This window comes from Crotalus tigris, unplaced genomic scaffold (genome assembly GCF_016545835.1).
Source record: "Crotalus tigris isolate CLP2741 ecotype Arizona unplaced genomic scaffold, ASM1654583v1 scf7180000019227.483876, whole genome shotgun sequence".
NCBI classification, from domain to species: domain Eukaryota; kingdom Metazoa; phylum Chordata; class Lepidosauria; order Squamata; family Viperidae; genus Crotalus; species Crotalus tigris.
Window position 1 is genome coordinate 351,140 of NW_024097445.1, and position 27,695 is coordinate 378,834.

Genomic DNA, 27,695 nt, shown 5'->3' on the forward strand with positions numbered 1-27,695 from the left:
ACAAAACTCAGGAGCACTTTTTCGTGTGGCTGCTGATAAAAGCAGGATCGCCAACATGATCGTCAACGTCCGATAACGGATACGGCTCAAGAAGAAGAAGAAGTGAATGACATTTCTTCCTCCTCGAGTTAAAAAAAAAAATAGTGTGAATTCTGATTTTCTTCCCTTTGTACTGAGACTAAGAGTAAAAAAAACGAAGAAAAGTTATGGCTCAGAATTTATACATTTCATTGGTAGGCTGAATATTTCACTTAGTGGATGTGTCCTTGTTCTCTTGCTGAGGTTTGTAGTGACTGTAAGTTTAGGAGAGAGTGAGAAAGAGAGAGATGCTGTTTGCAAAACTGGTCTTATCGTGGCTGATAATACATAGCAAGTACTATTGCTTTGCTGACCATGCATTAAAGGGCATCTTGCCAAGATGAGACTGAGCTTCCATTTATGAGCATGTGAAGTTGGTGGCTTGGGAAGGAAGTAGAATAATTTCTTCTTCGTCCCACGCTCCTCTGATCTCAGGGTTGGAAATTACCCAGAGAAGCTGATACTGCCCAGGCTGTGGACTGTTGCCTCATAGAAATCTGGCACTGTTTGGCTAGATTTACGCCAGCAAAGAAGTGAACAATGGTGCATGGCACAGCTGCCCACTCTACTGGATTTCTGATGTTTGTTTCTCATCTCAAGAGCACTTGATGGTGGCAGGGAAATGTGTATTGCATGGTTTTTCATTGCAGGCAAAGGATATAGGCTATGGGGGACAGTGGTTGCCAATTACAAGTGCCTGTTCACATGACCAAGCATCCTTTGTCTTTGTCTGCTGCTCTGATTCTGGCAGGTTATTGCACTCTGCAAAGGAATATGTCTCCAAGTTGTGCACTGATAATTTAAAAGCCTTGTTTTTCCCTGCCCAGCACATCACATCTTATTAAAATCCTATAGCTATTATCAGGCCAAGTGATTAGAGCCCTGTAAAAAAAACATTTCTGTTTTGTTTCATGCACACTTATAGATCTCCCAGTTCCATCACAAGCTGCATGTTGATTCCTTGCAATCCCAGAACTGGCATTTGACTGACATGGGCATCTTCCGCAAGCGTGTGATTCCATATAGACCTCTAACCCAGAGTTACTTATTTACAAAAGTGCTTTATAGAAGAACTGTTGTTGAAAAGGGTCTTTACATGCATCCATGTGCATTATTAACCTTGGCCTTGCAGGTCATTATCTACTCCAAAAGTTCTGCGTACCCCAAGCCCTTTTCCTGTAAGTAACTATGAGGAATCTCTGTATCAGATGATTTTGGTAGCCTAGCTGGACTTGATACAAGCCCAATCTTCAAGTAATGGAGCTACTTTTGGTTTTAAGGATATTGGAGTGGTACAATGATTCTAAGTTATCATCCTAAATAATCAGCGTGTGTGAGATCTGTTTCTGAATAGACTATGGAAATTTCAGACGCCACATCTCAGTAATTTTCCTTGGCATTGCAATTTCTATACCAGTCCTTAGCTCCCACATGGACTCCCTTCATGGATTTTTTCCCCTCTTCTGCTGAAATGGTTCCCATTCCCCTGATATGGAGAAGATGAAGTAAATAAATGATTGCATTACAGTTGTTTAAAAAAATACTTTGTCTTAAAACGGAATAGAAGCTGTTCAGAATCTGATGGAATCACTATGTTTTTGGATTACTGTCTCTTTACAAAGAAAAAAAAACTACCGTATGTTTCACAGAAGATTCCTTTTAGCTATTATTAGTTTTTAAAAGATCAACCCCAACCAAACTTTTCTATCTTAGGCCCAGTTAAGACAGCTGATGACTAAAGCTGACTAAATTTATGTTCAATTAGTTACCAAATTACAGTGTTTAAAAGGTGATTAAATACATGTCTCTGCATCTACCCATATTTTTTTCAAAATATGTTTTATTGGAACATTATCACCATGCCATTAGTCTTTGTTCTTTTTTTAAAAAAAATTGCATACATTCAGTTATTTCTAAAGTACAATGAGATCTTTGTCCCCTTGAAATGTTCTTGCAAGTGTAGATTAAAACCGTTCGATATAGATTTTTTTTCCTGTCACTTGGATTCTTTTAAAGATGGTTTGAAATATTTTAAAGGGAAATGGGTTGAATTGAGTGGTGTGGATCAAAGGAAGCAGTCATAAGATTACACATTCTTGATATTTCCTGTGAGGAACTTTGAGGTTTTCACACCCGAAGGCCCAAAATATTGCACTGAGCAAGAGAGAGCTTTTGTTCTTTTTTTCTGTCGAATTACAAGTTTTTCCTTGCCACAGAAAGCTGGCTTTTGGTTAATAAATACTTGCTGTTTGTTTTATGTTAGGGTTACATTCTGAGAAAAATATCTCTTCCCTCCCCAAGCGGGCTCTTATAAATGCCTTTATTGTATAGCGTCTCCTTTGACTTCCTTTTGTCATTCTGGCTGATGTTTGTGCATTCAGGATTTTGTGTGCCGGTGTGCTTTAACTGCCCGCACTTCCCTTCATCTCTTTTCTCCAGCATTCGTCTGAACGTGCTGATGGCAACCTCAGGTCTTAACACCATCTGACAAAGCATACCTCTGTCCTAATGGGGTCAAGAGATGCCTTTTAACAGCAACTAGAAGTCAGCTCAAAAAAAGCTGCTCTTTGTCCAAAGCAATCCTTGTGATTTAGTTTTAAATAAATTGCCTCTTGTTGGGGATTCAAAGGCTGGCCCCTGTGTCAAGCAAGGCTCACTGTTTGACAGGCTTAGTTGATGAAAAGCAGCACCAAAGCCTCTGCAGTCAGTGGAAGAAGCAAAGCTTTTATTTTTCTTGAGAGAACTGTTTTAATGCATGCATTAATGCATTCCCTGTTTGCTACTGGATTAAAGAATCCATTGGAGTTGAGCGGCCAATACATTTAAATAAATAAATAAATAAAATATGTATTTTTTTTTTTTTTTGCTAAGAACATCTGATCCATCTGAGTACAGCTTTTTGCTGCTGAGGGTACTGTACTGGACATTAAGTTAATATCTTTATTGAAGTATCCATTATCTTATATTACAACGGAATGGCTGAAGGCAAATTGAAAACCATGCTATACATTAATAAAACCTAAAAATTATTTTCGGAGTGCATGTAAGCAGACAGAGAAGAGCTTGTTTAATTTACCCAAGGATGCTACTCTAGAAAAATAAAAAGAAATTTGCTCTGATACTTGACGAATTGGTCTGCTTCAGCAACATGCCAAAGAAAAATTATGACATCTTAAAACTCCCACTAAGTTCATACAGGGTGAAAGCAGGTCTTCAGGTAGCCAGATTGCAGACTGTGATGGCATTAAAGTTCAAATCCAGTATCCTTCATTGAGATTAGAACAAGTGAACAATTGATACTGGAGAATGACCTAACATCCCAGCAGCCTCATTCACACTTGCCTAGTTATTGCTGTCTTGCAATGATTGTTAACATGGATTAGAAATGTTTTGCATGGAGACTGCCACTGTTCTATATTGTCCTATGAGTCATGTAGGGAAGGACTAATCACTTAACAGCCTATCACAAATAGGCTTTTTGTGAGTTATATCCTCCAAGGTCCTTCATTCTTCATTGTGCAAGAACCGTAGTGGCGCAGTGGGTAGCATGCAATATTGCAGGCTAATTCTGCTGACTGCCAGCAGTTCGATTCTCACCAGCTCAAGGTTGACTCAGCCTTCCATCCTGCCAAAGTCAGTAAAATGAGGACTCATATTATTGGGGGCAATATGCTGACTGTGTAAACCGCTTAGAACAGCGGTTCTCAACCTATGGGTCGCGACCCCATTTGGAGTCGATCGACCATTTTTCGGGGGTCGCCAAAGAAGGCGATCTGCCATTTTCTCCCCTCAGGGGGCGCCGCCGCGCATGCACGTCGTGCATGGGAGTGGCACCACGCATGCGTGCCGTGCATGGGGGTGCCACGCATGCACGCTGCGCATGGGGGTGCCGCGCATGCATGCCGCGCATGGGGTGCCGTGCATGCACACCACGCATGGGGGTGCCGCGCATGCGCACCGCGCCCGCATGCGCAGAACGTTTGTGTGACAGGGGTCGCCGTCACACAAACGTTGAGAACCACTGGCTTAGAAAGAGCTGTAAAGCCATAAGTCTGTGGTATTGCTACTATTTTCTCACTTTATTTCTGTGCTTCGAGCTGAGCTATCATTTGGCTCTCAAATGAGCATTTTCTTCACTTAGCAATTTAACAATCAATGAAAGAAAGAATGAGCAGTCCATTATTCTCAGCCAGCTAGATTATAGGTAGGCCTCGACTTACAATAGTTCATTTAGTGACCGTTTGAAGTTACAACAGCACTGAAAAAAAGTGACTTATGACCGTTTTTCACACTTACAACCATTGCAGCATCCCTGTGGTCACATGATCAAAATTCAGATGCTTGGCAATTCATATTTATGTTGGTTGCAGTGCCCCAGGGTCATGTGATCTCCTTTTGCGACCTTCTGACAAGCAAAGTCAACGGGAAAGCCACTTAATTACTAACTTAACAATTACAGTGATTCACTTAACTGTGGCAAGAAAAGTCGTAAAATGGAACAAAACTAACTTAACAAATATTTCATTTAGCAACAGAGATTTTGGAGTCAATTATGGTTGGCTTCAGGCATTCTAAATGTAGCCTGCTTTCTGCCTACAAAACTAAAACCACTTCCATGTTGCATAAGTAACTGGATTGATGAGTTGGAAAACATTTTTAAAAATCAGTAAATAGGCAGTTGCATCACCGCCAGCCATAAAAGGGCCTTGAATTAGCCTGCACTTGTGCAGCTATTAATGGTACAGTTGCCTAAGGCATAATTACCTCTTACAGGAGAATGGCACTTCTGTTTAGGCACATAAAGCTTGTAAATGGTCATTTAGTTGCTTATCCCCAGCAAGTAAGGCTAGTTCTTATGATTTTGGAAAACAGCTGGTGATTCTTAATTTTTTTTTCCTTTTAACCACTCAAGTCACAAATAACTGAGACAGTTGGGCATACAGCTGGTAGTGGCTAATATCGCTATCTCTAGTATTTGTGATTTGTGTTTATCAAACATGCATATTTGCAAATGTAATGAGCCTTAAGGTCTGCAATATGAGCACTATTTACGAAGACCATAAGTTCTAGTCATGCCTTAACCATGAAAGCCAGCTGCGTGACTTTGGATTAGTCACTTTCTCGCAGCCGAGAGTGGTTGTTATGAGGAAAATAGGGAGAAAGAAAATGTATTGGATATGTTCGCCATCTTGGGGTTATTTGTAAAAATAATAAAGGCAGGATAGAAATAAATAAAATAAAATAGGATCATTTTTAACCTACTGATATTCTGAGTTTATAGGGATTCTTATTTAAGTTCCATGAAATTTAATTTGCCTTGTTTATTTAACTACTGGAGAAGTATATATTTGATAATAAATAGCTGTTTAAGACAGAGGCCTCCAGTCTTTTAGGCACCAGGGACTGGTTCTGTGGGGAGAGTTTTTTCCGCGGACCGGAGAGGGCATGGTTTCGTGTGCTGCCTGCATCCCATGGATGGGGCTTCGCTTGTTTGCGTGGCCCGGTTTCTCATATGCCACAGCCCGTTGCCTGTCCAGAGACCGGGGGTTAGGGATCTCTGGTTTAAGTGGCTGCTGTAGCGGAATTTAACAATTTAGTTGGCAATTGCCCAATTTAAATTAAACAGGTTGGCATATGGATGGAAATAGATCTTAACACATTTGACAAAGACAAGACAAATTCCAAAGGCAAGACAAATTCCAAGTGAACTTCATTTTAGAAAGGCTAATTTTAAACTAATTTTATATGCTGTGGTGTACAAGCATCTTTCTATCCATTCTTGTTTTATGTTTTACTTGTTTTTTGTAAAGCCATAAACAGAGGCTTAAAAAGAGTTCTCCCCTTCTTGTCTCATAGTCCTTGATCCTCTTGGCTCTGACCGGAGTTCTCTTCTTGGGTCTCAACCTGGTTTTCCTTGGCATCTATCTCATCTGCCTGTCTTGCTGCAAGAAGGAGGAAGAGTCGGAGACTAAGAAGTCCAAATCTTGTTGCATCACCTGGACTGCAGTGGTAGCCGCTCTCATGTGTTGGTGAGTTCTTTCAGTCTGATCTGTAATAAGGGTGTGGGAAAGCTTTGAAAACTTCCTTCAGTGACAGCTTTTAAAAATGTCCTGTATAAAAAGTTATAACTCAAGAGCTTTGGTATAATGAGGGCTGGTTCTTCTTAAGGACAGCGTTCGGTTAAACAGTGGGTCCATAGGAAGACCCGTTGGTCTATTTTTCTAAATGCTGTAAGGAGGGCCCACTGAGTTTTCGCCTGTTCTTCTTGTGTAATAGTATATGACTGAAAAAATAGAGAGTATAAAATCTGTGTCCAAGGAAATTAAATATACCCAGTTCCTGCAACTGTTCTTCAAATGTTCTAGCATCCAGTCCCCTTATCATTTGTGTTGCTTTTCTCTACATCTTTCTAGAGTCTCAACATCTTTCTTATATTGTGGCGACCAAAACTGGGTGCAATATTCCAAGTTGGCCTTACCAAGATATTATAAAATAGTACTAAAACTTCATAACAGCAAGTTTTCCATAGCTCACTCTACTTTCCTGACCTTTTACATCACATGCTATGACCTCAGTACAAAAAAACAAGACCAAGTTTCACATCATATCAGCTACTGTACTGATTGTCCTTGACCTATGACTACATTGGCATGAAGCATCCATTGCTAAGTGATAGGGTCATTAAGTGAATTATCATGTGTCCTTATCCAATTTTCCCCATTGCTTATTGGAAGCCAGTTAGAAAGTTCACAGTTGGCCATTCCATGACCCCAAGATGCTGTCCTTGTGGTAAATAAATGCCAGTTGCCAAGCACCCAAACCACAGTTGTGATTGTGGGAATGTTACAACAGTTGTAAATGTAAGAACCGGTTTTAAGTCACTTATTTTAGTGCTGTCATAGCTTTGAACTATTGTTTCATGAATGTTCGCAAGTCAAGTAATATCTATATAGATCTGACTTCTGTAAGAGAGACCAAACAAAAACCTATTGTCTTTCTGATGTAGAAGTAAACATTTGTTCCATTAAATTTATGCTTTTATCATTGGTGAATATGTAACCACCTTGCTTTCTGCTTGTTGTTTTGAAGGTTCTTCTGTGATTCATGACTATGCATTGTGTCTCCAAGTTATTTAAGCTTTTTCTTCATTATTTGTTTGGTATCTAGTATTTCATGATTTGCCTTTGCATTCCAAGGTATTCTTAACTTTTTTCTCCAGCCACATAATTCAAAAAAAATTTTTTTTTTCCATTCAGCTTTCCTGGTGGTCCAACTTTCAATGAACGCCTTGATAGTGCATGCCTTTGTTGTCAGTTCCTATCTCCTCACTTTAACCTTTTGAGTAGATCTATCATACTCTCTCTCCCCAGCAGCAGATGCCTCTTTATTTCATAGATAAAGTCATCATCCCCATTAGCTGGAAAGACAAAATGTATTTCTTATTCTACTTCTCTGCCTATTTGTATGGGGTTAGCTTTGTAATAATTTACTTCTTTTAATATTGAGAAGGAGATTGACTTTTTAGTCTCTTCTTTCTCTTTTAACAAAAGAGTCCTTAGACATCAAAGTGGTATCACCAGCATATCTGATGTTGAAGATTTTTCCTAGAATTATAATTTGAAATTCCATTTCTTCTACTCCAGTATTTGTGTGACGTTTATTTCATTTATATGCAGAATATAAGGGGGCAATAAAACAATGTCAGTGCACTCCTCTATTAATTTGGGAACATTTATTTGTTCTATATTTTCTTTGATTGCTTCCTAATCATCCTGTATATTGTTCAGTAGGCAGATGTGATCACTTGGTACCATCCTATTTTTAAGAGCTATTAATGATATCTTGTGATCTACCCAGTTAAAAGCAAACGAAGCAATAAATAACTCTTTTTGGGAACCCTCTTGTCTCTTCCATTACCCACCAAATATTAACAATGCGATCTCAAGTGCCCCCTACTCTTAATGTGGTTTCTGCTTCTAGTAGTTCTTGTTCCATAGGCTATAGATACCGTAGTAATATTTTTCTTTGTGCTTGTGCCAATTTTTAAGTTTTTTATTTTTACATATGGCACAACCTAGAAGAACAAACCCATCAGGAAAAGATTCAGCAGTCTATCTGCATTTAAAAGACAAAGGCCATTGTTTTGAAGACAGCAATTCCACATTTTGGACAGAGCGGACTGCTGGTTTGAAAGAGGGGTCAAAGAGGTCATCTATATCAAAAATGAATAGCCCTCTCTCAACGTAGGGGGAGTGATATGACATTATATATCTCCAGTCTGCAACACAGTTCTTTCAGTGGTTCCAAGAAGGCTCCACACCCATTCGCACCACTCAGATGACTGAGGACACAGATAAACCTCCAGGTGGCCTCAGCAACTCTCTAAAAGAATGCAAATGACCAGCTGTCTGCAAGGAATATAAACTCTTCCATTCCCCACCATCCAGTCAGAGCTGAAGAAGCTTCTTGGATGAGAAGCGAAACGTCTTCAAAGAGAAAAAAGAAAGTCCAGTTGCCTCTTGAAAAAGCACATTTGGGAACTTTTTTATTTTTTTTGTGAGGATGCTTTCCAGAAAGGTAATTGTGCAAGCCACAAGTTTTGATCACCAAGAAGCAAGTGGTCCAAGAAATAATATTTAACTTGGGCATCTAACCTGAAAGATGAAGTCATCCATTTATATTCTTGATGATGAAAATCAATTCACCACAACCTCTTAATGCTTTCAGAAAAAACTGTCTTCCTGATTCTGTAAATGAAATCATAATAATGGATTTTTGTCACTTATCTCTGTTAGTAAAGTGTTAATTACCTGCCAATAGTTACTTGAAATGTAAAATAGACCATATTAACTAAAATATCATGTAGTTTCTGATGCTTGAGAGTACTTCACAGTACATACCCTTGTAAGAAGTCTGAGCCATGTCATCTTTCTTTATATCTAGTTTCTTGCATAGCTGTAGGAAAATGGACTTATTTACATGGAAAACTGCTGTGTTTTTGTGTGCATAACCAATTCACATTCCTCTTAATCCATTATGTTTCTGTTATCAGTAAATTTGATTATTTCACAAGGGGAAGGGTAGCCAGATATTACAGTTTCATTGGGTTCTTTGAGCATTCAGCAGACTTTCCTCTTTTTCTCCTTGCCACCCATATAAATGATAGGGTCATTGGCTGCACTTCTATGCCTGACTCAGAGAAGAAAGCCTAGTAAAGCCATTTGCAGGTGCCCCAAACCTTCACATATAATTCTAGATTTTGCTTTAATATGACTGAGAAGTTCATTGTGCTCCAATATTCATTTCCCTTGTAGCAAATTCCAAGAGGATGAAGGAAATCCAACAATGGAGGAATCTGTTTTACTCTATCTTCCAAGGGGATGGCACAATTTGTTTCCAAGGGTCACATGACATTTGCACATAGACTCTGAATTAGAGGGCAGTGAAACTGGGAGCCTCAGGAAAGAGAGATTATATCTTTATCTCCTGGATTTGAATATGATCATCTAAATGTTTCCTGTCTGTGTGAGATCTTCTTTACTATCCCACTGAATGAGACAGCATAGTAATAGAGGTTGCATGTGATACTCTGTTTTCCCCAAAATAAGCCCTATCCCAAAAATAAGCCCTAGCTTGATTTTGGGGGGGGCGGACCTAATATAAGCCCTACCCCAAAAGTAAGCCCTAGCATTGTGGTTGCCTGGGGGCGTGGGGGGTGAGGATGGCCAATTTGATGTCTCTCACATGGGATGTGAGGTAGCCCAGGCAGGCTGGGGGCGGAACCACGGAGTTTTGCATGGTACAAATGATACTGTTACTGCACCAAAGCCATTTAGTCCGAGGTAACTAGTGAATGTGGTTTCAGCTTTTACACTGTCCCTTGACTAGAAAGGGTATAATTCAGGGATCACTCCCCTTTTCCTTCAGCATGGCCCAAGCTGCCTGTGCTTCTTTCCAATTCTGCCTCAAAGCTTCAGCAATTCGGTTCTCTCCCATCCTTCCCAGCCCGTTCTTCCCTAACCCCACCCCCTTCCTTTGACTACCACCTCCTCATTAATCTATTTTCACCCAAGTGGGGCAGGCTTTCTTTCTCATCGCTTGTTCTTCTCCAGGACTGTTTTCTTGCAAAGATTTTGCTTGTTTGCTTTCTCAGCAGCAGAACACGTCCCACTCTGAAAGGAGAGGGGAGCATCGCCTGTTGGTTTTGGCTTATTGGAGGGCTCCATCCAGTTTGGTGATTGGCTTACAGGAGGGCTCCTCTTCAGCCTGGTGTATGCTGGGTGCTGAAGTTCTGTGCAAGTGAGGTTTAGCAGGCCAAGAGCTCAGGGTCGTGTGTGTGTGTGTGTGTGTGTGTGTGTGTGTGTGTGTGTGTGTGAGAGAGAGAGAGAGAGAGAGAGAGAGAGAGAGAGAGAGAGAGAGAGAGATCCGATCCAACCTCTGTGTGTGTGTGTCTGTGTGTGAGAGAGAGATCCAATACAAACTTTTGCAGAGCAGCAAATCCACAGCATCGAGATGCCACGCCTGGCAATTGAAACTCATCCAGCTGCTGCCTCAACGTCACATTTGTAGATAGTCCCTGAACAGAACAAGTGACAAGAAAGAAAGCCTGCCCCTCGTGGGTGGAAATAGGTAAATGAGGAGGTGGTAATTGAAGGAAGGGGGTGGGGTTAGGGAAGGATGGGCTGGGAGAGAACTGAATCGCTGAGGCTTTGAGACAGAATTGGAAAGAAGCACAGGGAGCTTGGGCCATGCTGAAGGAAAAGGGGAGCGATCCCTGAATTAGACCCTTTCTAATCAAGGGACAGTGTAAAAGCTGAAACCACATTCACTGGTCACCTCAGACTAAATGGCTTTGGTGTGGCAACATATCTTCTACCTAGTTTGTACCATGCAAAACTCTGTAGTTCCTGAGCTCAGCCCCACCTTCCAATCTGGTACTCCAGCGGGCCTGGTGCCCCATCGTGATGACCCCGCCTCCGCCCCACCGGTACCTCTGCCTCCGCCTGCAAAATAAGACACTCCCAAAAATAAGCCCTAATGGGTCTTTTGGACTAAAAATAAATATAAGACCCAGGCTTATTTTCAAGGAAACATGGGGTAGGAAATATTATCCTCATGATTAAATTAAAGCAAGATATGAAAACGGGCAAGTGATTCCATCAATCCTTTGATAAAGCTAAGTGGTTAAACCGGGGCTATAGCATATAGAATTTTACATACAAATAGGACCTAGTCTTCTTCTGCACCTGAACATTCATAACAGTTAAACATAGAAATGGACAACTAAGTTCTATTTTGCTGTGTTTAGAAGTATGAGAGAAAAGAAGATTGTCAAATGTTACATTACATGTCCTGCAAGATCAAGGAATATTTTACCATTTTATAGACAAGACTGTTTCTCATCCTTACTTACATAGAGATGGGGTCAAATGTTGCTTTCTAAGTTGTGGTTCAAGGCCCAAGTTTGTGCATATGCAAATAGCACCTTCCAGTGTCTTTTGATAGTATCATTTTGTTTCCTTTGTACTGGGTCACTTTAAATGTAAAACATTGACCAACTGATCTTATCTTTACTCAGCAATCTATAAATTGGTGCACCTATGCCTTCCTGATTTGTCACTGATAAGGCAGTTCATACATTGCCAAAAGGCATTTAGTTAATCTAAAGGCTACATCAAAAGCTAATTATTAGGAAGAATTGAACAAAGTCCAGTCATAAATGAGACAGTTGTACACCTTCTCCCCCGGAACCCCTAAACAACCTGGTTCTGCTAAACCACTTTTTTAACTTTTTTGAAAGCAAATAAGTGACGAAAGATAGCCAAAGGAAGTTCATTTGTTACAGTAGTGACAATCAACGTAAAGAAAGAATATCCTCTGGATATGTTTAGTTACTTAACAGCTGTCATCTCTAAGTAGCAAAATAATAGACCTGGCTAGGGTTGATAGGACTTGTAGTCAAACTTTTGGAGAGCTGCAAGTTGGGGAAGATTGATATGTTTTTTGTGAAGTTACATAAAGTGGCAAGAATTATCCACTCTTGTGGAAAATTGAATTTTTGATGTTCTGTCTGGGATTTGCTCCACATCACCAATGAGAAGTAACCACTTTTTAAAGGGTGCATATGCAAGCTTAAGAATAGCCAAAACATTAACCTTTGATGTATTACAGAAAATAAAGACTCTTTTCTTTCATCAATGATTTTTTATTTTTAAATACTTCTTTTCTATGCTTCCCTGTTCCAAGTAGATCTGGTGTTTCAATTATTAATCACATTCTTGCATTAAAAACTGGTAGTAGATATGCCCTAAATTTATTTTGCTATTTGACACTTTCAAAGAGTAACTGGTTTCATACATTGCACTAAGGTAAGCCATGGATTATTCAGACTATGTTTACTGAGCAATCACAGTGCCCAAATTTATATATTAAGCATGTAAACATTAAATTGTTGTGTGAAAACATGAACCCAGAAAACATCTTAAATCAAAATCAAGTAAACTATGAGATAATTAAGCACAGTAATTAAAGTAGGCCAGTCAAGTTACTTATGGTTTTTATTGCTATTTTTTTTTTGTTTTTATTGTTTTTAAGAACTTGCAGTGTTAGAAATAGGCATTCTGTATCATATCTGACTAACCTTAGCAACAAACACAAAGGAAATGACATCCATATATGTGCTTCATATATTTCCTTCCATGTGTTTTCTGATGGGTTTCCATTGAATTCTGTTGGTTGCTCTTCTATAAACACTGTTCTCAATTAGATCATTCAGTTACTTGTTCCAAGGATTTACAAGGATTTTAGTCCTTAATTATTTGATAGTCATCTAAGTCTCCAAAGGTGGAGGAGGGTTTTTTCCCTCCCTAATTCTCTTTGCTGAATAGAACTATCTGTATCTAGGAATAAATATAATGATTAAACCAGCATGCTCTTCCCATGACTTGCTTCCTTCCCAGAATAGAGGCACGTGATTTCCAGACCTTCGGGCTGATTAAAAATTCCATGGAATCAGATAAATGTATGAACTTTGAACAAATAAGATGGGGAGGAAGCAGAGAAATAAAATACCTAAGTAGTTTTAAGTTCCCCAGGATGTCTTGAGTGCAGCTGTTTAATGTAATCAGTTGAATTCCAATAGCTAGAAATCTGGTTCTTCGACTTTTAAATGAATAGCAAAAACAGTCTGAATGAAGTTATACATATTGTGCCAGACATCTAACTCTGTCTTACTTTCTGCTTGCCATGTGCTTAGAAATGTCAGTGGGGAGTCTTGCACCATTAGGGTGGTATGATCAAACTGAAATTTGTATTTGGACATGAATCCTCTCTTAAAGTTACTTCAGTTCCATTGACTTGACATTTCAGATGTTAAATGACACTCGGCTTTATAACATGCTATCACAGTGTGTTTTCCTTTTGTTTTTGAGCTGGTCATTGATTGTTAATAATATTTATTTACTTTATGGAGATGAGCATCACAAGGGTTTTTAGGTTCATGGTGACTCTTTAGCTTATTTAAAACTGAGTGAATAGTGGTTATACCTGGGTTACATATATCCAGATAACCATTAGATGGCAGCAGAGAGATACATAAATATTAATGTTCTGCTGCCATCTAGTGGTCACCTGGATTTTTACAGTCCAAGTATATGGTTCAAGCTTGCCTTTCTTATATATAAGGGAATGTGTGGATGACCTTAGGGGACAAGGGGAAGAAATGCTGTCTAGACAAGAGAGGCAGGAACCCCCAGTGATAGTCAGAGAAAGAAACATAGGAAGAACCTGACTAAGTGGATAAAACAGTCAGAAGTGGGGTGAGGAGTTTGTACTTTCAGACTTACAAAATTCTGTTAATATATTTTTACAATAAAGTAGAATTAGTTCATCTGGTTGTGTTTTCTGACTGATTTATCTGGGAGAGCTGACATAAATCTTGCAAGTCTAGTAATCTACCAGCTATGATATAACCATCTTCTCGTAAAAGGGAACATTGAGACCAAGTGAAAATTGTCCAATACAGTTGGGTCCTGCAATGGGCTGTTTAGTGGGGAGGAACACTGCCTCTTTAAAAAATGGTCAAGGAAGAATTCACCACCATTAGCCAACCATGAAGGGCATGGATCTAATACACGTAAGCAAGCTGTCTATTAGTTATGAGTACCCAGTCCACTTCATCAGAACCAAGCTTCTAGATCAGGGGTCTGCAACTTTGACAACTTTAAGACTTGTGGACTTCAGCTGGCTGAGGAATTCTGGGAGCTGAAGACCACAAGTCTTAAAGTTGTCAAGGTTGCAGACCCTAGATCAGGGCTTTTCAACCTTTTCACAGATTGTACCCCTTTTAGGACATGACAATATTTGAGTACCGTCAGTGCTTAGCAAGGTGTCAAAAACTTGATAACTAAAAAAAGGGGGGGGGATTTTGGATTTTACTGATTAGATTCATTTGTTGTTATAGAAATGGCTAGTTTATAATATTATGGAAAAGTAAAAAGTTGAGGTTCAATGTTAATGTTTCCTTCTACTGCAACAGAGGAAGTATGTTCTTTTGCCCTTCTCCCCCTCACTTTCCCCCTTTTTCCTCCCCACTGTGTCCTACTATTTGCCTTTGTATTTTTGTATTTTATTCTATAATCTAATAAAATTTTACAAACTGTAGAAAAAAAGAAAAAACTTGGCACTTTTAACACTTGTGGACTTCAACTCCCAGAATTCCTCAGCCCTCAGGGCTAGTTGAGAAATTCTGGGAGTTGGTCCACAGGTCTTAAAGTTGCTAAGTTTGTAGATTCCTGGGCTAGCTGGTTTGCCCTTCTGAGCTCTTGCACAGTGTAGTAAGAATGCACCCCCCCAATCCCCTCCCTGTACCGTTAAAGACACAGGAATCAAGTGCAAAGCAAGAAAATAAAGAAACACAAACTCTGGTTTTTTTTCTCTTTAAGCTGCCTCAGGCGTGTCATGTGTCACAATGTTGCAATTCTAGACTGAAAGGCTCCCGCAATTGTGAAAAACTTTAGCTTTAAATTAAGCCTGTTTATCTTCAAAAAAAACTTTCTAAAAACCCCAGACAGACTCAATTAAAGGGGGTAAAACTAATTACATTTGTTTAAAGGGATTAAACCTTTCCTGTTGTCTTTTTTCCCCTTCCCCCACCCAAACCACGTTCTTTTATAGCCTCTCCTCTCCCCCCTTTTTCTTCAGTTCACCTCCAGCTCCGAGCTGCTTCTGGAAGCACCAATCAGCTGGAGCCCTGCTGACTCCTGGGGCTTCTGCCGAGCCCAGACAGTCCTGCAGCTGCCTCTCCCTCAAGCTTGGCTCGCTTCGGCTCATTCCCCTCCCCTGCTACACTTGGCTAGCAATCACATACCACCTGCCATGTGGCAAAGTACCACCAGTTGAATAGCCCTGTCCTAAATAACCAAGCGACACTGAATTTCAGCCACTACTGTAGGACCTGCTCCAAGGCTTGAGTCCAATTTGGAGCAGAATCAACAAATCTCCAAGTCAACCCTTCCCAGGAGGGCCTTGTAATGATATGTGAGAATGATCTTAACAGACAGAGTGTAGGGATAGGTAACTGAACCCAGAGCAGGAATGTGGGTGGGGCAAGAGGAGTCCCTAGTTTCAGACTGCAAAGGAAACGGGGAGAAATATACTTTCAAATTGGCAAGATTGATGTTAACCTTACAAGGTAGACCAGACAGGAAACAACAGCAGATGAGCTACTTTTATTTTATTGAAAAGTTTGTTGTTGTTGCGAAGTCATGTCTGACCCATCGCGACCCCATGGACAATGTTCCTCCAGGCCTTCCTGTCCTCTACCATCTTCTGGAGTCCATTTAAGCTCACATCTACTGCTTCAGTAACTCCATCCAGCCACCTCATTCTCTGTCATCCCCTTCTTCTATTGCCCTCAATCTTTCCCAGCATTAGGCTCTTTTCCAGTGAGTCCTTCCTTCTCATTAGGTGGCCAAAGTACTTGAGTTTCAACTTCAGGATCTAGCCTTCTAAAGATCAGTCAGGGTTGATCTCCTCTAGGACTGACCGGTTTGATCGCCTTGCAGTCCATGGGATTTGCAGGACTCTTCTCCAGCACCATAGTTCAAAGGCCTCAATTCTTTTGCACTCAGCTTTTCTTATGGTCCAACTTTCACAGCCATACATTGTAACTGGGAAAACCATGTCTTTGACTATACACACTTTTGTTGGCAGGGTGATGTCTCTGCTTTTTAGTATGCTGTCTAGATTTGCCATAGCTTTCCTCCCCAAGAGCAAGCATCTTTTAATTTCTTGGCTGCAGTCTCCATCTTGGAGCCCAGGAAGATAAAATCTGTTACTACCTCCATTTCTTCCCCATCTATTTGCCAAGAATTGAGAGGGCCGGATGCCATGATCTTGGTTTTCTTAATGTTGAGTTTCAAGCCAACTTTTGCACTCTCCTTCTTCACCCGCATCAAGAGGCTCTTTAGTTCCTCTTCACTTTCTGCCATTAGAGTGGTATCATCTGCATATCTTAGGTTGTTGATATTTTGCCCGGCAATCTTAATTCAACTTTTGATTCATCTAGCCCTGCCTTCCTCATAATATGCTCTGCATGTAAGTTAAATAGGCAGGGTGACAGAATACAGCCTTGCCGGACTCCTTTCCCAATTTTGAACCAATCAGTGGTTCCATGTCCAGTTCTCACTGTTGCTTCTTGACCTGCATATAAGTTTCTCAAGAGACAAATAAGATCGTCTGGTACTCCCATCTCTTTAAGAACTTGCCACAATTTGTTGTGATCCACACAAACAAAGGCTTTAGCATAGTCAATGAAGCAGAAGTAGATGTTTTTCTGGAACTCCCTAGCTTTCTCCATGATCCAGCGTATGTTGGCAATTTGATCTCTAGTTCCTCTGCCTCTTCAAAATCCTGCCTGTACTTCTGGAAGTTCTTGATCCACATATTACTGGAGTCTAGCTTGTAGGATTTTTACATTCATATAATATTGCAGTCACATATTCATTTAGTGATCATTTCCAATTTAAGGAATGTATTGCAGTCGCTAAAGGAGAGGATGTGGTGTTTAAGATGAAGAAAAGAGTCAAGTTCATTCATATTACTGGAAGCAATGCATTTCCTAAATTTATAGGTCTGACTTCTAGCCCAAACTGCTTGCATCTCACCTGGAGGAGGTATTCTGAACATGTTCTTTCTAGATGACTAGTTGAACAGACAGAAACCTACTTGATTAGGAGTCCCTGATTTAAGCTACCACTACACTGTAGTAGGATTTATAAATTGTGTCAGGAAGCCTAGTGGTAACAAATGCAGTGACCTCAAAATAGGTGCAATATTGTGTATACAATCCTACCTTTAATCAATACCTCTGATTTTATTTGGCTGTAATTTTGAATACATATTGAAAATGGAATAAAATGTAAGTCACAATAATGTAATAGAACAGTGTGTGTCTTGATAAAAAAAAAAAAACATATTCCAGATATGTTCAGAGTCAGGACAAAAACTAAAGTTGATTAAAGATACTTTAGATCAGCGGGGGGGGGGGTTGGAAAGGGGAACCGGGTGGCGCAAGCAGTGGACCATTGCACATGTGTGCATGCATCACTCGACTTACGCAAGCAGCAGGACCACATGCACACACCCGCAGCTCAACTTCTGCAAGTTGAGCTGCACATGTGCATGCTTGCCAGCACACTGCTCATGCAAGTCGAGCTGCACGCGCATGCTCGCCAGCCCACTGCTCACACAGCCCAGTTCCAAATAGGCCACGGCCCAGTAGTGGGCTGCAGTCCAGGGGCTAGGGACCCCTGCTTTAGATTACAATAATCGCATTTAATATGATTACTTCCAGGTAGTTTTAATTTTTTTGTCTGTCTAATTAAAAAGTAAACTTTTGTTGGCTCTTTGGGCATTGCTTTGGAGATCTATCTGTTTCCTTATGATTTCAGATTACATGTTTCTGGGATGAAATAACTTTGAACTATAAAGTAATAATAATAGAAAAGAGAGCAAACTAATTTTTCCCCAGGTGGTTGGAAAAACAGAATTTACTCCTCTGGTTAAAAATTGCCTTAGTAAGTATCCTTCTATGATTGACCACTAATTTTTTGTTACATGTCATTGACTCCACGCATGTGAGATGCATTAACCAAATGGTTAGACCATGTCCTGTACAGTCTCCAAGCCAACGTTGCTTGTGTTTTGTAGAAAAACAGGGAGGAACTCCCAGGAATGCTTTCTATAATATAATGTTCTGTAATCTCCTACAACATACTTCCATGAGGAAGCCTTAAAACAATAGTCCACATGGGGACTGTAATTCAAAGCTGGCATCAATGTTTAATGAGCAGGAGATAAACATAGCCATGGCTGAGTACTCTTCTGTACAGTTCAGTTGGAGAAATGCACATCAGCGTTTAAAAAGTACAGCCCATCTGAAACAGGGAAATCATTAAAAAAAATAAAAGGAAAGCTGGCAAGCATGAATCATTTTTATTGGTTGAGATATCAAGGATAGTTGAATAGGAGTCACAAACTAAGTAGCTTTTCTGTATAATCTACTGCTAAGTAATTAACAAGGACATTCACAGCCCTGAATTTCCTCTGTCTTCCTAAGCAACCTAGTTTTTTTTAACTTTGGATTTTTCTTTCTCTTCTGCACTTCTCCCCAGGAAAATAGAAAGCATAAGGGTTACACTGTTAAATTAGCTGCAATATTTTTTTTTAAAAAATAGAGAAATTGTAAAAAAAAAAAAAAAAGATAAAACCTTGCCAGACTTTATCCTCAGACAAATCAACAGAAAACACAATACATGTGATGTCTTCTTCTGTAAAGTCTCTGTTTGAACTTTTATAATAATCCACCGCACAACCATTGATGCATAAATAAACTGCATCACATCCCAAAGTGCATGTGTGTAATTATAACCATTCTGTCCATAGCAAACATATTTTCTGGGATAATTCTTTAATTGATAGAATTGCTTAATTGATCGAATCAATTTTTGAGGCTTTTATTATCTACATATTAGTTGTTAGTAACAAGCTGGTCATCGTTTTTGTTTTGTCTTCTGTTCTATTCAATAGTGGATTTTCCTCAGATCACTCAAAAGTGAAAAGTTGTAGAAAAACCCTTTCTAGTACAGTACAAAAGGATTTGTTCTTATTCCAAAGGCACTATATATTCATGAACTCAGCTTCACAACACCAGGCAGACACTTTATAATAATAACACAATCCACATAATACCATAATATACCATAATCCAGGCTAGAGAAACCCCTCATCCAGAGAAAATCCTCAGGGAAAGATAAATGTAGACAGTTGAAATTTAAAATGTTTATACCATTTACATCCCAGACTTGTGCAAAAGCAAGCATGCATGAAATCAGTAGTTTAAAATGTCTGAAACTCTACGCAGGTTGAAGTGCTTAATTTGCTGGATTCATTTGCCATTTCATGGTAGTTTTGGTAGCTGAATCCTATGTAAAATTATTGAAAATTAATTTGAAACTGAATTCTGATAAAATTAATAATACTTTGGGTAATTGCTTATCTACCTTAAACTGTATGATTAAAGATGTGTTCTGAAAGGGGGGAACCTCTTTGCCCATTGAGGTTGAAGGGGCATATTAAGCATAATATTGCACTATAAATGTTTCTGATAATATCCTAGCATAGTAAATAAGTATATCATACTAATACTAATAATAGTAATGCAGGTGGGAGTGAACTATCACTGTTGCAGTACTTGAAAAAAACAGTCCAGTAAGAGCTGAGCGTACAGCTTGTGCAAAAATTGTATGTTCCAACAAATCCTCTGTGAACAGAGATCTCTTCAAATAGGGATTCACTGAAATGCTTAAACTTTTGCATGCAACTCAATAAAAGCAAGCACCAATGCTAATGAACTGTTGGGAGCAGAGAGATATAAAGATGTTAATTACGACCTTTACAACCTTATGTTGGTATAGGGCCAGATTACCTACAGAACCATCTTCTCTCCATTACATCAGCCCATCCCACCTGTTCAGTCAGGGGAGATATGTTGAAGACTGTGTCAGCAAAAGAATTCCGACTCCTGGGGTCCAGGAAGAGAGCCTTCTTTGCCGCCCCCCCCCCCCCGTAGAACAGTCGCCCCAGAATTGAGGTGGACCTCTATTTTCCTGACCTTCTGAAAAGATGTGAAAACATAGCTCTGCGGCCTCTTGTGGAGCTTACAGAGGAGCAAATATCTGTAGGGCCAGATAGAGTTCTGAAAGTCGTCCCCTGCCTTTTAATTTCTATCATTAAATTTTAGTCATCCTTGCCTCTTTTGGGGCAGTGCAGTGGCTCATTGGTTAAGATGCTGGGCTTGTCAGCTGGAAAGCCAGCAGCCCAGGTTTGAGACCGAGCTCTACGAGTCAGGGTGAGCTCCTGTCATTTCCCCAGCTCTTGCTAACTTAGCAGCTGCAAATGCAACTAGATAAATAGGTACCACTTCCATAGGTACTCCTTTATTTTACTTTATTTTAATTTTAATTTTTTTTTGCCTCTCTTTAAATTTTATAGAGTCCCTCTATGAGGCAGATGGGCAGTTTCAACCTTTGATAAAGAGCCTAAAATCTCACTTGTTCTTTCTTAATCTCTCCATTAGGTGATTCAAATAATCCTAGTTATATACATACAAATTGCCAAAGATCAATAGGACTTATCATCTGTAAATCACATTTCCATTTCCATCTGTATTTCCATGCAGGAATTTAATTGCACACAGATCTCATAGCTTTGGGGAAAGAGATATTTTGGGGATTTCTCTCCTATGAGCAAGCTTAAAATCAGACAGCAAAAATAGTGTCTGGCCTTTATCCATTGATCAAGTGCAGTGCTTCTCCATATAGTTAGAATGCATATTACTTAGATGGAGTATTTCTAATTAGCTGCCTTTGAGTGCAAATGTCAAGCTACAAAATTTACTGTCTTTAGGACGGCCTTAGTGCTTCTAGCTTGTCTACAGTTATGGGGGATGGGGGGAGGGGAGAGTTTGGGATCCACAGGTGTTCCCTATCAGTGTGAGAGCTGAAGCCGCTAAAGAGATGGATTTGGTGAACCAAAGTTTCTTCTCATAACAATTGCTGGAAGATTAATTGGACAATGTTGACTTGAACTGTTGGGGAGGGAAAGTTTTACTCTTTTAATTATCTGTTTCCCACCATATTTTCAGAGCTAGCTTTCCTTCTATCCTACTGGTTTGCTAATGCCTAATAAAGTTTACATTAGAGATCGTAATGTCTCTGGTGTTTTGCTTTGTTGGGCTTCTCAGCCGGAATTTGACAGCAAATGCAAGATTATTTGCTCTTTGGCGTGCTCCTTAGCTACTGTAATCTGTTTCATCAGGAAATTAAAAGATGCTATACCCAATTCTTTCAATAAGATCATAAGAAAAATAAAAAACTTTGGAAGAAGTGTGTTATTTATTGTATATCCTTCTTTCTTATTACATATAGCTTTGGATAACCTCAGCCCACCACACAGTGAAGCCTTTTAAGAGTCAGGTGAGGAAAAGAGCCAAGGAAGCATTCTGTACATGCATTTCTTTACCTTAGAACAAAATGTGTACTCAAGACAAATATTTTTATCTGCAGTAAAGATGAATGGCAAAATAGAGCATGTTGGTTATTCTGAGCAAACAAATATGTTATGAATTAGTGAATATTTCTCTCCAAACAGCATCTCTTTCCTTGGAAAGAAACAGTCTCAGTTATCACTATTGAAACTTTACCAGAAAAATATTTTTAATCCAAAGCAATATTTTTCTGCAAATTTTAACAACTCTTCATAACAAAAAAGGGTGGGGTTTTTTTGTTTTTGTTTTAGCCTCAATCTCTCAGTATTTGGATGCAAGTCATTTACAACCTCATTTGTAAGTAGTGGGAATGAAATGAGGTTGACCATCCTTTGTTGAATTAGCTGGGAATTTCATCTGTCCCCAGTTTGATTCCAAATGTTTTGGACTTTAACTTTCCATAATTCTTGGCTAGCTGGAAAGCATGGGAATTGAATCCAGAGCAGCTGAAATATTGTAGACCCTAGTTCTTATGTAAGTTGTAAACTTATTGAGAACTGTTTAGGTTGTAAGCTAGCAAGATCCTACATTTACAAATATCTATTAACTTTCAGTCACTTAAGATCCTTGGACTGAAAAGTATATGTTCTGTTTATAAGAAGGACCTGAAATAGACAAGCAAATTGCGTGTGCCTTTTTTCCATCTATTTTGCAGTGTCTGCAGTTTGTACTAGGATGTGTCATATGTTCAATTCTTTTCATTTCAAAAGCATTTTATAAAGGAACAAAACTGAAACCTGCCTTACAGTGGATTGCTTTACATAATGCCTATAAATCAGTGCTTCTCAAATAGTGGGGCGCGCCCCCCAGGGGGGGCGCGAGGCTCCGTAAAGGGGGGCTCATTTGACCTCGGCAAATATTGTCATATTGGATTTCTAGATCGGATCATCCGACTCACTCGCAAGCGGCAGCCCGACGCGGAGGACAACATGACCGCCAACGCACGTGACACATGCAAAGGACCCGATTGGATAGACATGATGCTCTATCCTGATTGGCCAAACCCGCCCGTGTGACTTTTAGACCCGGAAATCGGTCCTCTGTACAGAAAAAAAAATTTTACAGTCGCGCGGGGGGCGCGAAATGTTTTCTTCTTCCTAGGGGGGCATGACAGAAAATAATTGAGAAGCACTGCTATAAATGGAACCAGTGGATATAAATGCCAATGAATTCCAAAGCTGGAAACTGATCCACAGGCAGGTTTTAGAATATTCTTTACACAAAATTGGTTTCATGGGTGAGCAATCCATTGGCTACAGGTTTGCCTATCTTAAAGACCATACATGTACATGTCCCTTATATGTGCTCATGTACTAGGGATATGAATTGAATTGTTTTGAATGGGTAATACCCCATTAGGAATGTAGAGCAACTAGGCAAGAGTGCTTGAAGATGAGGTGGTTGTACTGAGCATTTTGGAAATGGGTTGGTTGGGATTTTTGCTCAAAAACAGTGGTTCTCCTAGAGCAGAGGTTCCTAACTGGGGGTGCGAGACGATACTCCAGGGGGTGCGAAAACTTGGGTTTTCAAAAATATAGTGTATATGCATAATTTGTTGCCATTATTTCAAATTTTTGTAAGGAGTACGAGAATATATCAGAAGCGTTCTAGGGGTCCGGGGTAGTGGTGGGATTCAGCCGGTTTGCACCACTTCGGCAGAACTGGTAGCTAATTTTTGTTTCCCAGGCCCAGAATGGACTTCGGAAGCGGCATCCACAAAGAGAACCGGTTGTTCACATTTTTGAATCCCACCACTGGTGCGGGGTATAGAAAACGTTGGGAGCCGCTGTCCTAGAGTGAATAAGACAACATCTATTCACTCTAGATCAGACATGTCAAACACAAGGCCCAGGGGCTGGATGCAGCCCGCGAAGTGGTTTCATGTGGCCCGCGAAGCCATCCTGGAAACAGTGAAGGAACGGCCCCCGTTGCCTTGGCCCTGGCCCAGGCTGGCCAGGAGCCAATGTACAATTTTATGGTGGCCATCTATGCTGAAACGCATTCAGTCTTAGCTTCACAAGGCCATCTGGAAACAGCGAGGAACCAGCCCCTGCCATGTCGGCCCCGCCCCCTGGGTGCATGCTGGGAAGGTGTCACCTTTGTGAGTAATGAAGAAATGCACCATCGCGCTGGTCACTTCCAGGTAATGGTGCATTTCTTCATTCCTCACGAAGGGTGACACCTCCCCAGCTGCGTTTCTTGTTTGTTTTTCTTCCTCCCTCATCTCAAATATTTTCCTACCACTCTGTACTTAGGAAAGAAGGAAGGAAAGGAGAGGGAGGGTCTGAGGGAAGTCCTGCCCTGCTGCCCTTTCACCATCCCCTTGCCCCCTCCTCCTGGCCTATCCTGGGGGTCTCCCATCCTATTGCTAAGGAAGCTTTGGATACAAAGCTGGGTCTCCTCCCATGGAGAGGGAATGGGCCTCCCTCTGACTTTGCCCTTGTACCCATCATGGGCAACCTGGTTAAGGAGAGCAAGCACAGAAGCAGCAGCCTTGAGGAAGAGGTAAGAGCAGCTGGGCATCCCCTTAGGCAAGTGGGACTGGGCTTGGTGCCAAGGATGCTTGAGGACCAGGCTGGGCATTTGACCTCTGCTGCCCAGGGCTCCAGACAGCCTGCACCATTATCCATCCCCGCCCCCCCCCCCCCCCGCATGGCCTGAGAGAACAGTGAGGCTCTTCCAGTGGACCATGCCTTGGCACTTGCCCTGCCAGAGACCCTCAGATCTGTCTCACTCCTGCCCAGGCCCCCACAGGTACCCTTGACGCAAACGATGTAGAGCTGGCCATGCCCACCCTGTAGGCCACGCCCACTCCATCCATGGCCACCCAGTAGGCCACACTCACCCGGCCCCCTGAGGGCAACTGCAATGCTGATGTGGCCCTCAATGAAATTGAGTTTGATACCCCTGCTCTAGATGCATTCAAATCATCAGGACCAGATGGATTACATCCCATAATTCTGAAGGAGCTGGCAGATCCTGGAATACTGGGGAATTAACAGAGGACTGGAAAAGAGCTGATGTGATTTCAATCTTCCAAAAAGGAAAAAAAATATAGGAATCCTAGTGGAAAGCCACTTAAGTATGAGCCAGCAGTGTGGTACAACTGCCAAAAAAACCAATGCAGTCTTAGGTTGCATCCACAGAAGGACAGTTTCAAGATCACATGAAGTGTTAGTATCACTTTCTATTGTATAGTAAGACCACATTTGGAATACTGAGTTCAGTTTTGGTCACCACAATACAAAAAAGTTGTTGAGACTCTAGAAAGAGTGCAGAGAAGAGCAACAAAGATGATTAGGATACTGGAGGATAAAATGATGAAAAGTTGCAGGAACTGGGTATGTCTAGTCTAACGAACAGAAGGCCTAGGGGTGACTTGATAGCAGTCTTGGATGGATGGATGGATGGATGGATGGATGGACGGATGGACGGATAGATAGATAGATAGATAGATAGATAGATAGATAGATAGATAGATAGATAGATAGATAGATAGATAGATAACCTTTATTGTCATTTTTTACTGTGGAACAATGGCACACATTAAAAAATGAAATTTAGTTGCTTGCTCTCAAAGTTTACACATACATAACAGACATTTAAAACATACTATATACAACATATGTATAGACCTACACCCTTACATATAAGTAACATAAATATTAGTCACTGTCCATCTTGGACAGGTTAATACTGTATGGAACAAAACTGTGACTGAATCTGGATGTTCTGCTTCGGATACCACAGAGCCTCTTCCCCGAAGGTAACAAGGAAAACAGGTCATGAAGAGAGTACGTAGCGTCCCAGACAATCTTACGGACTCTGCTCAAGCAACGCTTGTGCGCTATGTCCAATGTTTGGGGAGCTGCTACAGAGACCTATTTTCCAAAGCACCTGAGGGCATAACAAAAAGCAATGGTTGTAAACTTACCAAAGACAGATCCAATATAGAACTAAAGAAAAATTTCCTGACAGTGAGAACAATTATTCAGTGGAATGGCTTGTCTTCAGAAGTTGTGAGTGCTCCATCTCTGGAGGTTTTTAAGAAGAGATTGGACATCCATTTTTTCGGAATGGTATAGGGTCTCCTGCCTCAGTAGGGGGTTGGACTAGAAGACCTCCAATGTCCCTTCTGTCTCTGTTATACTGTTGCTATAACAGATCTAATTCAAACTTGGAGCATATTTGAAATGTTTAAACCAGCCTGTTCTATTCAAAGCAGAATGTTTTATATTTGATTTGATTGATATTTAATTTGAAACAGTTTGGATTAAAACCCTTTCACAGCTCCACCACCCAGTTCCCCTCAGACACTTTGGCTCACTCCCTCCCTTGCACTGCTATCTCGGATTACTCAGAAGAAAGAGAAAGTAATGAAGCTTTCTTCCAGCTGTTACAGTTCACTGATTTCTCATTACTATTACATTAACAGTTAGCTGGCAGAAATTAGATTGCTTGGTGTCATGCCATTAATATCAACAGAAAATCAGCAGTCCTTTTCTAGATAGCCAAGTGACCATTTTGATCATCAGGCCATCATAAAGTCTTTGGGAGACAAAAACTGAATTATAGGTGGTTCAACTGCCCACCCATGCTCTCTCTAAAGTAGACAATTTCTCATGTTGGCCCATTACGTCTCCCATTTCTCATCCCTTCCTTGTCATGTTCCTTGTGGAGCATTTTAGACAATAAACTGTTTAGAATTAATATATTTTGTACTCTCCTCCCAGAATAAATGAAAAATGGATGAAGGGAAACAACATGTGAAAATTGCTTGGAATGGAGTGAAAAGAATGTTTTGGAGTGCCACATGGATGTGTGAGGTTGCAATAATGGGAAGTATGAAAAATATGTTTGGTGGATAATAAATATTTATTAACTTTATATACCACCCAACTCCCAGCAACTCTGGGTGGTTTACAAATGGTTAAAACCATTCAAAAACAAAGATACAACAAAATACAGGTAGTCTTCAACTTACGACCACAACTGAGCCCAAAATTTCTGTTGCTAAGTGAGATAGTTGTTAAGTGAGTTTTGCCCCATTTTATGACATTTCTAAGCATTGTTGTTAAACGAATCACTGCAGTTGTTAAGTTAGTAACAAGGTTGTTAACTGATTCTGGCTTCCCCACTGACTTGTCAGAAGGTTGCAGAAGTTGATAACATGACCCCAGAACAGTGCAACCATCATAAATATAAGTCAGTTGCCATACCTCTGAATTTTGATCACATGGCCAAGGGGATGCTGCACCGATTATAAGTGTGAAAAATAGACTAGACTAGACTAGACTAGACTAGACTAGAATAGAATAGAATAGAATAGAATAGAATAGAATAGAATAGAATAGAATAACTTTATTGTCACTTTAAATGTACACTAATCAGAATATATTAAAATGAAATTTTATTGCATTCAGCTCTGAAAGGGTAACCACCTCCAATAAACACTACATAAACATGACAAAAAATTATGCATATACCCACATACACACACACACACACACACACACACACACACACACACACACACACACATATATATATATATATATATATATATATATATATATGACACAGAGAAACAACACAGTCTAGTTCGTCTGTATACATATATATGGCAGAAAAAAAGAATCCTGCGAATTTACAGGACGGATGATGTAAGGAACAAAGCTATTACAGAATCTAGTGGTTCTGCTAGAAATACTTCGAAACCTCCTCCCAGAGGGGAGCAACAGGAAAACCCTGAAGTGGGTGTGTGGGGTCTCTAATAATGCTTCAAGCTCTAAGCACATAGCACTTATAAGCAGTGTCCTAAATAACGGGAAGTGAGCTTCCTATAATATTCTCAGCTGTCCTTACCACACTCTGTATGGACCTTCTACCTGAGGCACTGCTGCCACCAAACCAAACAGTGATGCAAATTGTTAAAACACTCTCAATCGTGCCTCTGTAAAAAGTGGCCAGGACAGAAGGAGAAAGATGTGCTCTCCTCATCCGATGCAGG

General features: G+C 40.3%; 1 protein-coding gene across 2 annotated transcripts in view; it reads left to right on the forward strand.

Moving 5' to 3' along the window:
* Positions 1-27,695, forward strand: part of TTYH2 (tweety family member 2) — a 72,478-nt gene that overhangs the window by 12,720 nt on the left and 32,063 nt on the right. Inside the window, exon 2 of one of the 2 annotated variants that reach the window (XM_039361258.1) lies at positions 5,935-6,107. In XM_039361258.1, the coding sequence (XP_039217192.1) occupies positions 5,935-6,107 (173 nt within the window). Of the gene's footprint in view, positions 1-5,934; positions 6,108-27,695 lie in introns of those variants that run through there. The other variant, XM_039361259.1, reaches the window with a different exon arrangement.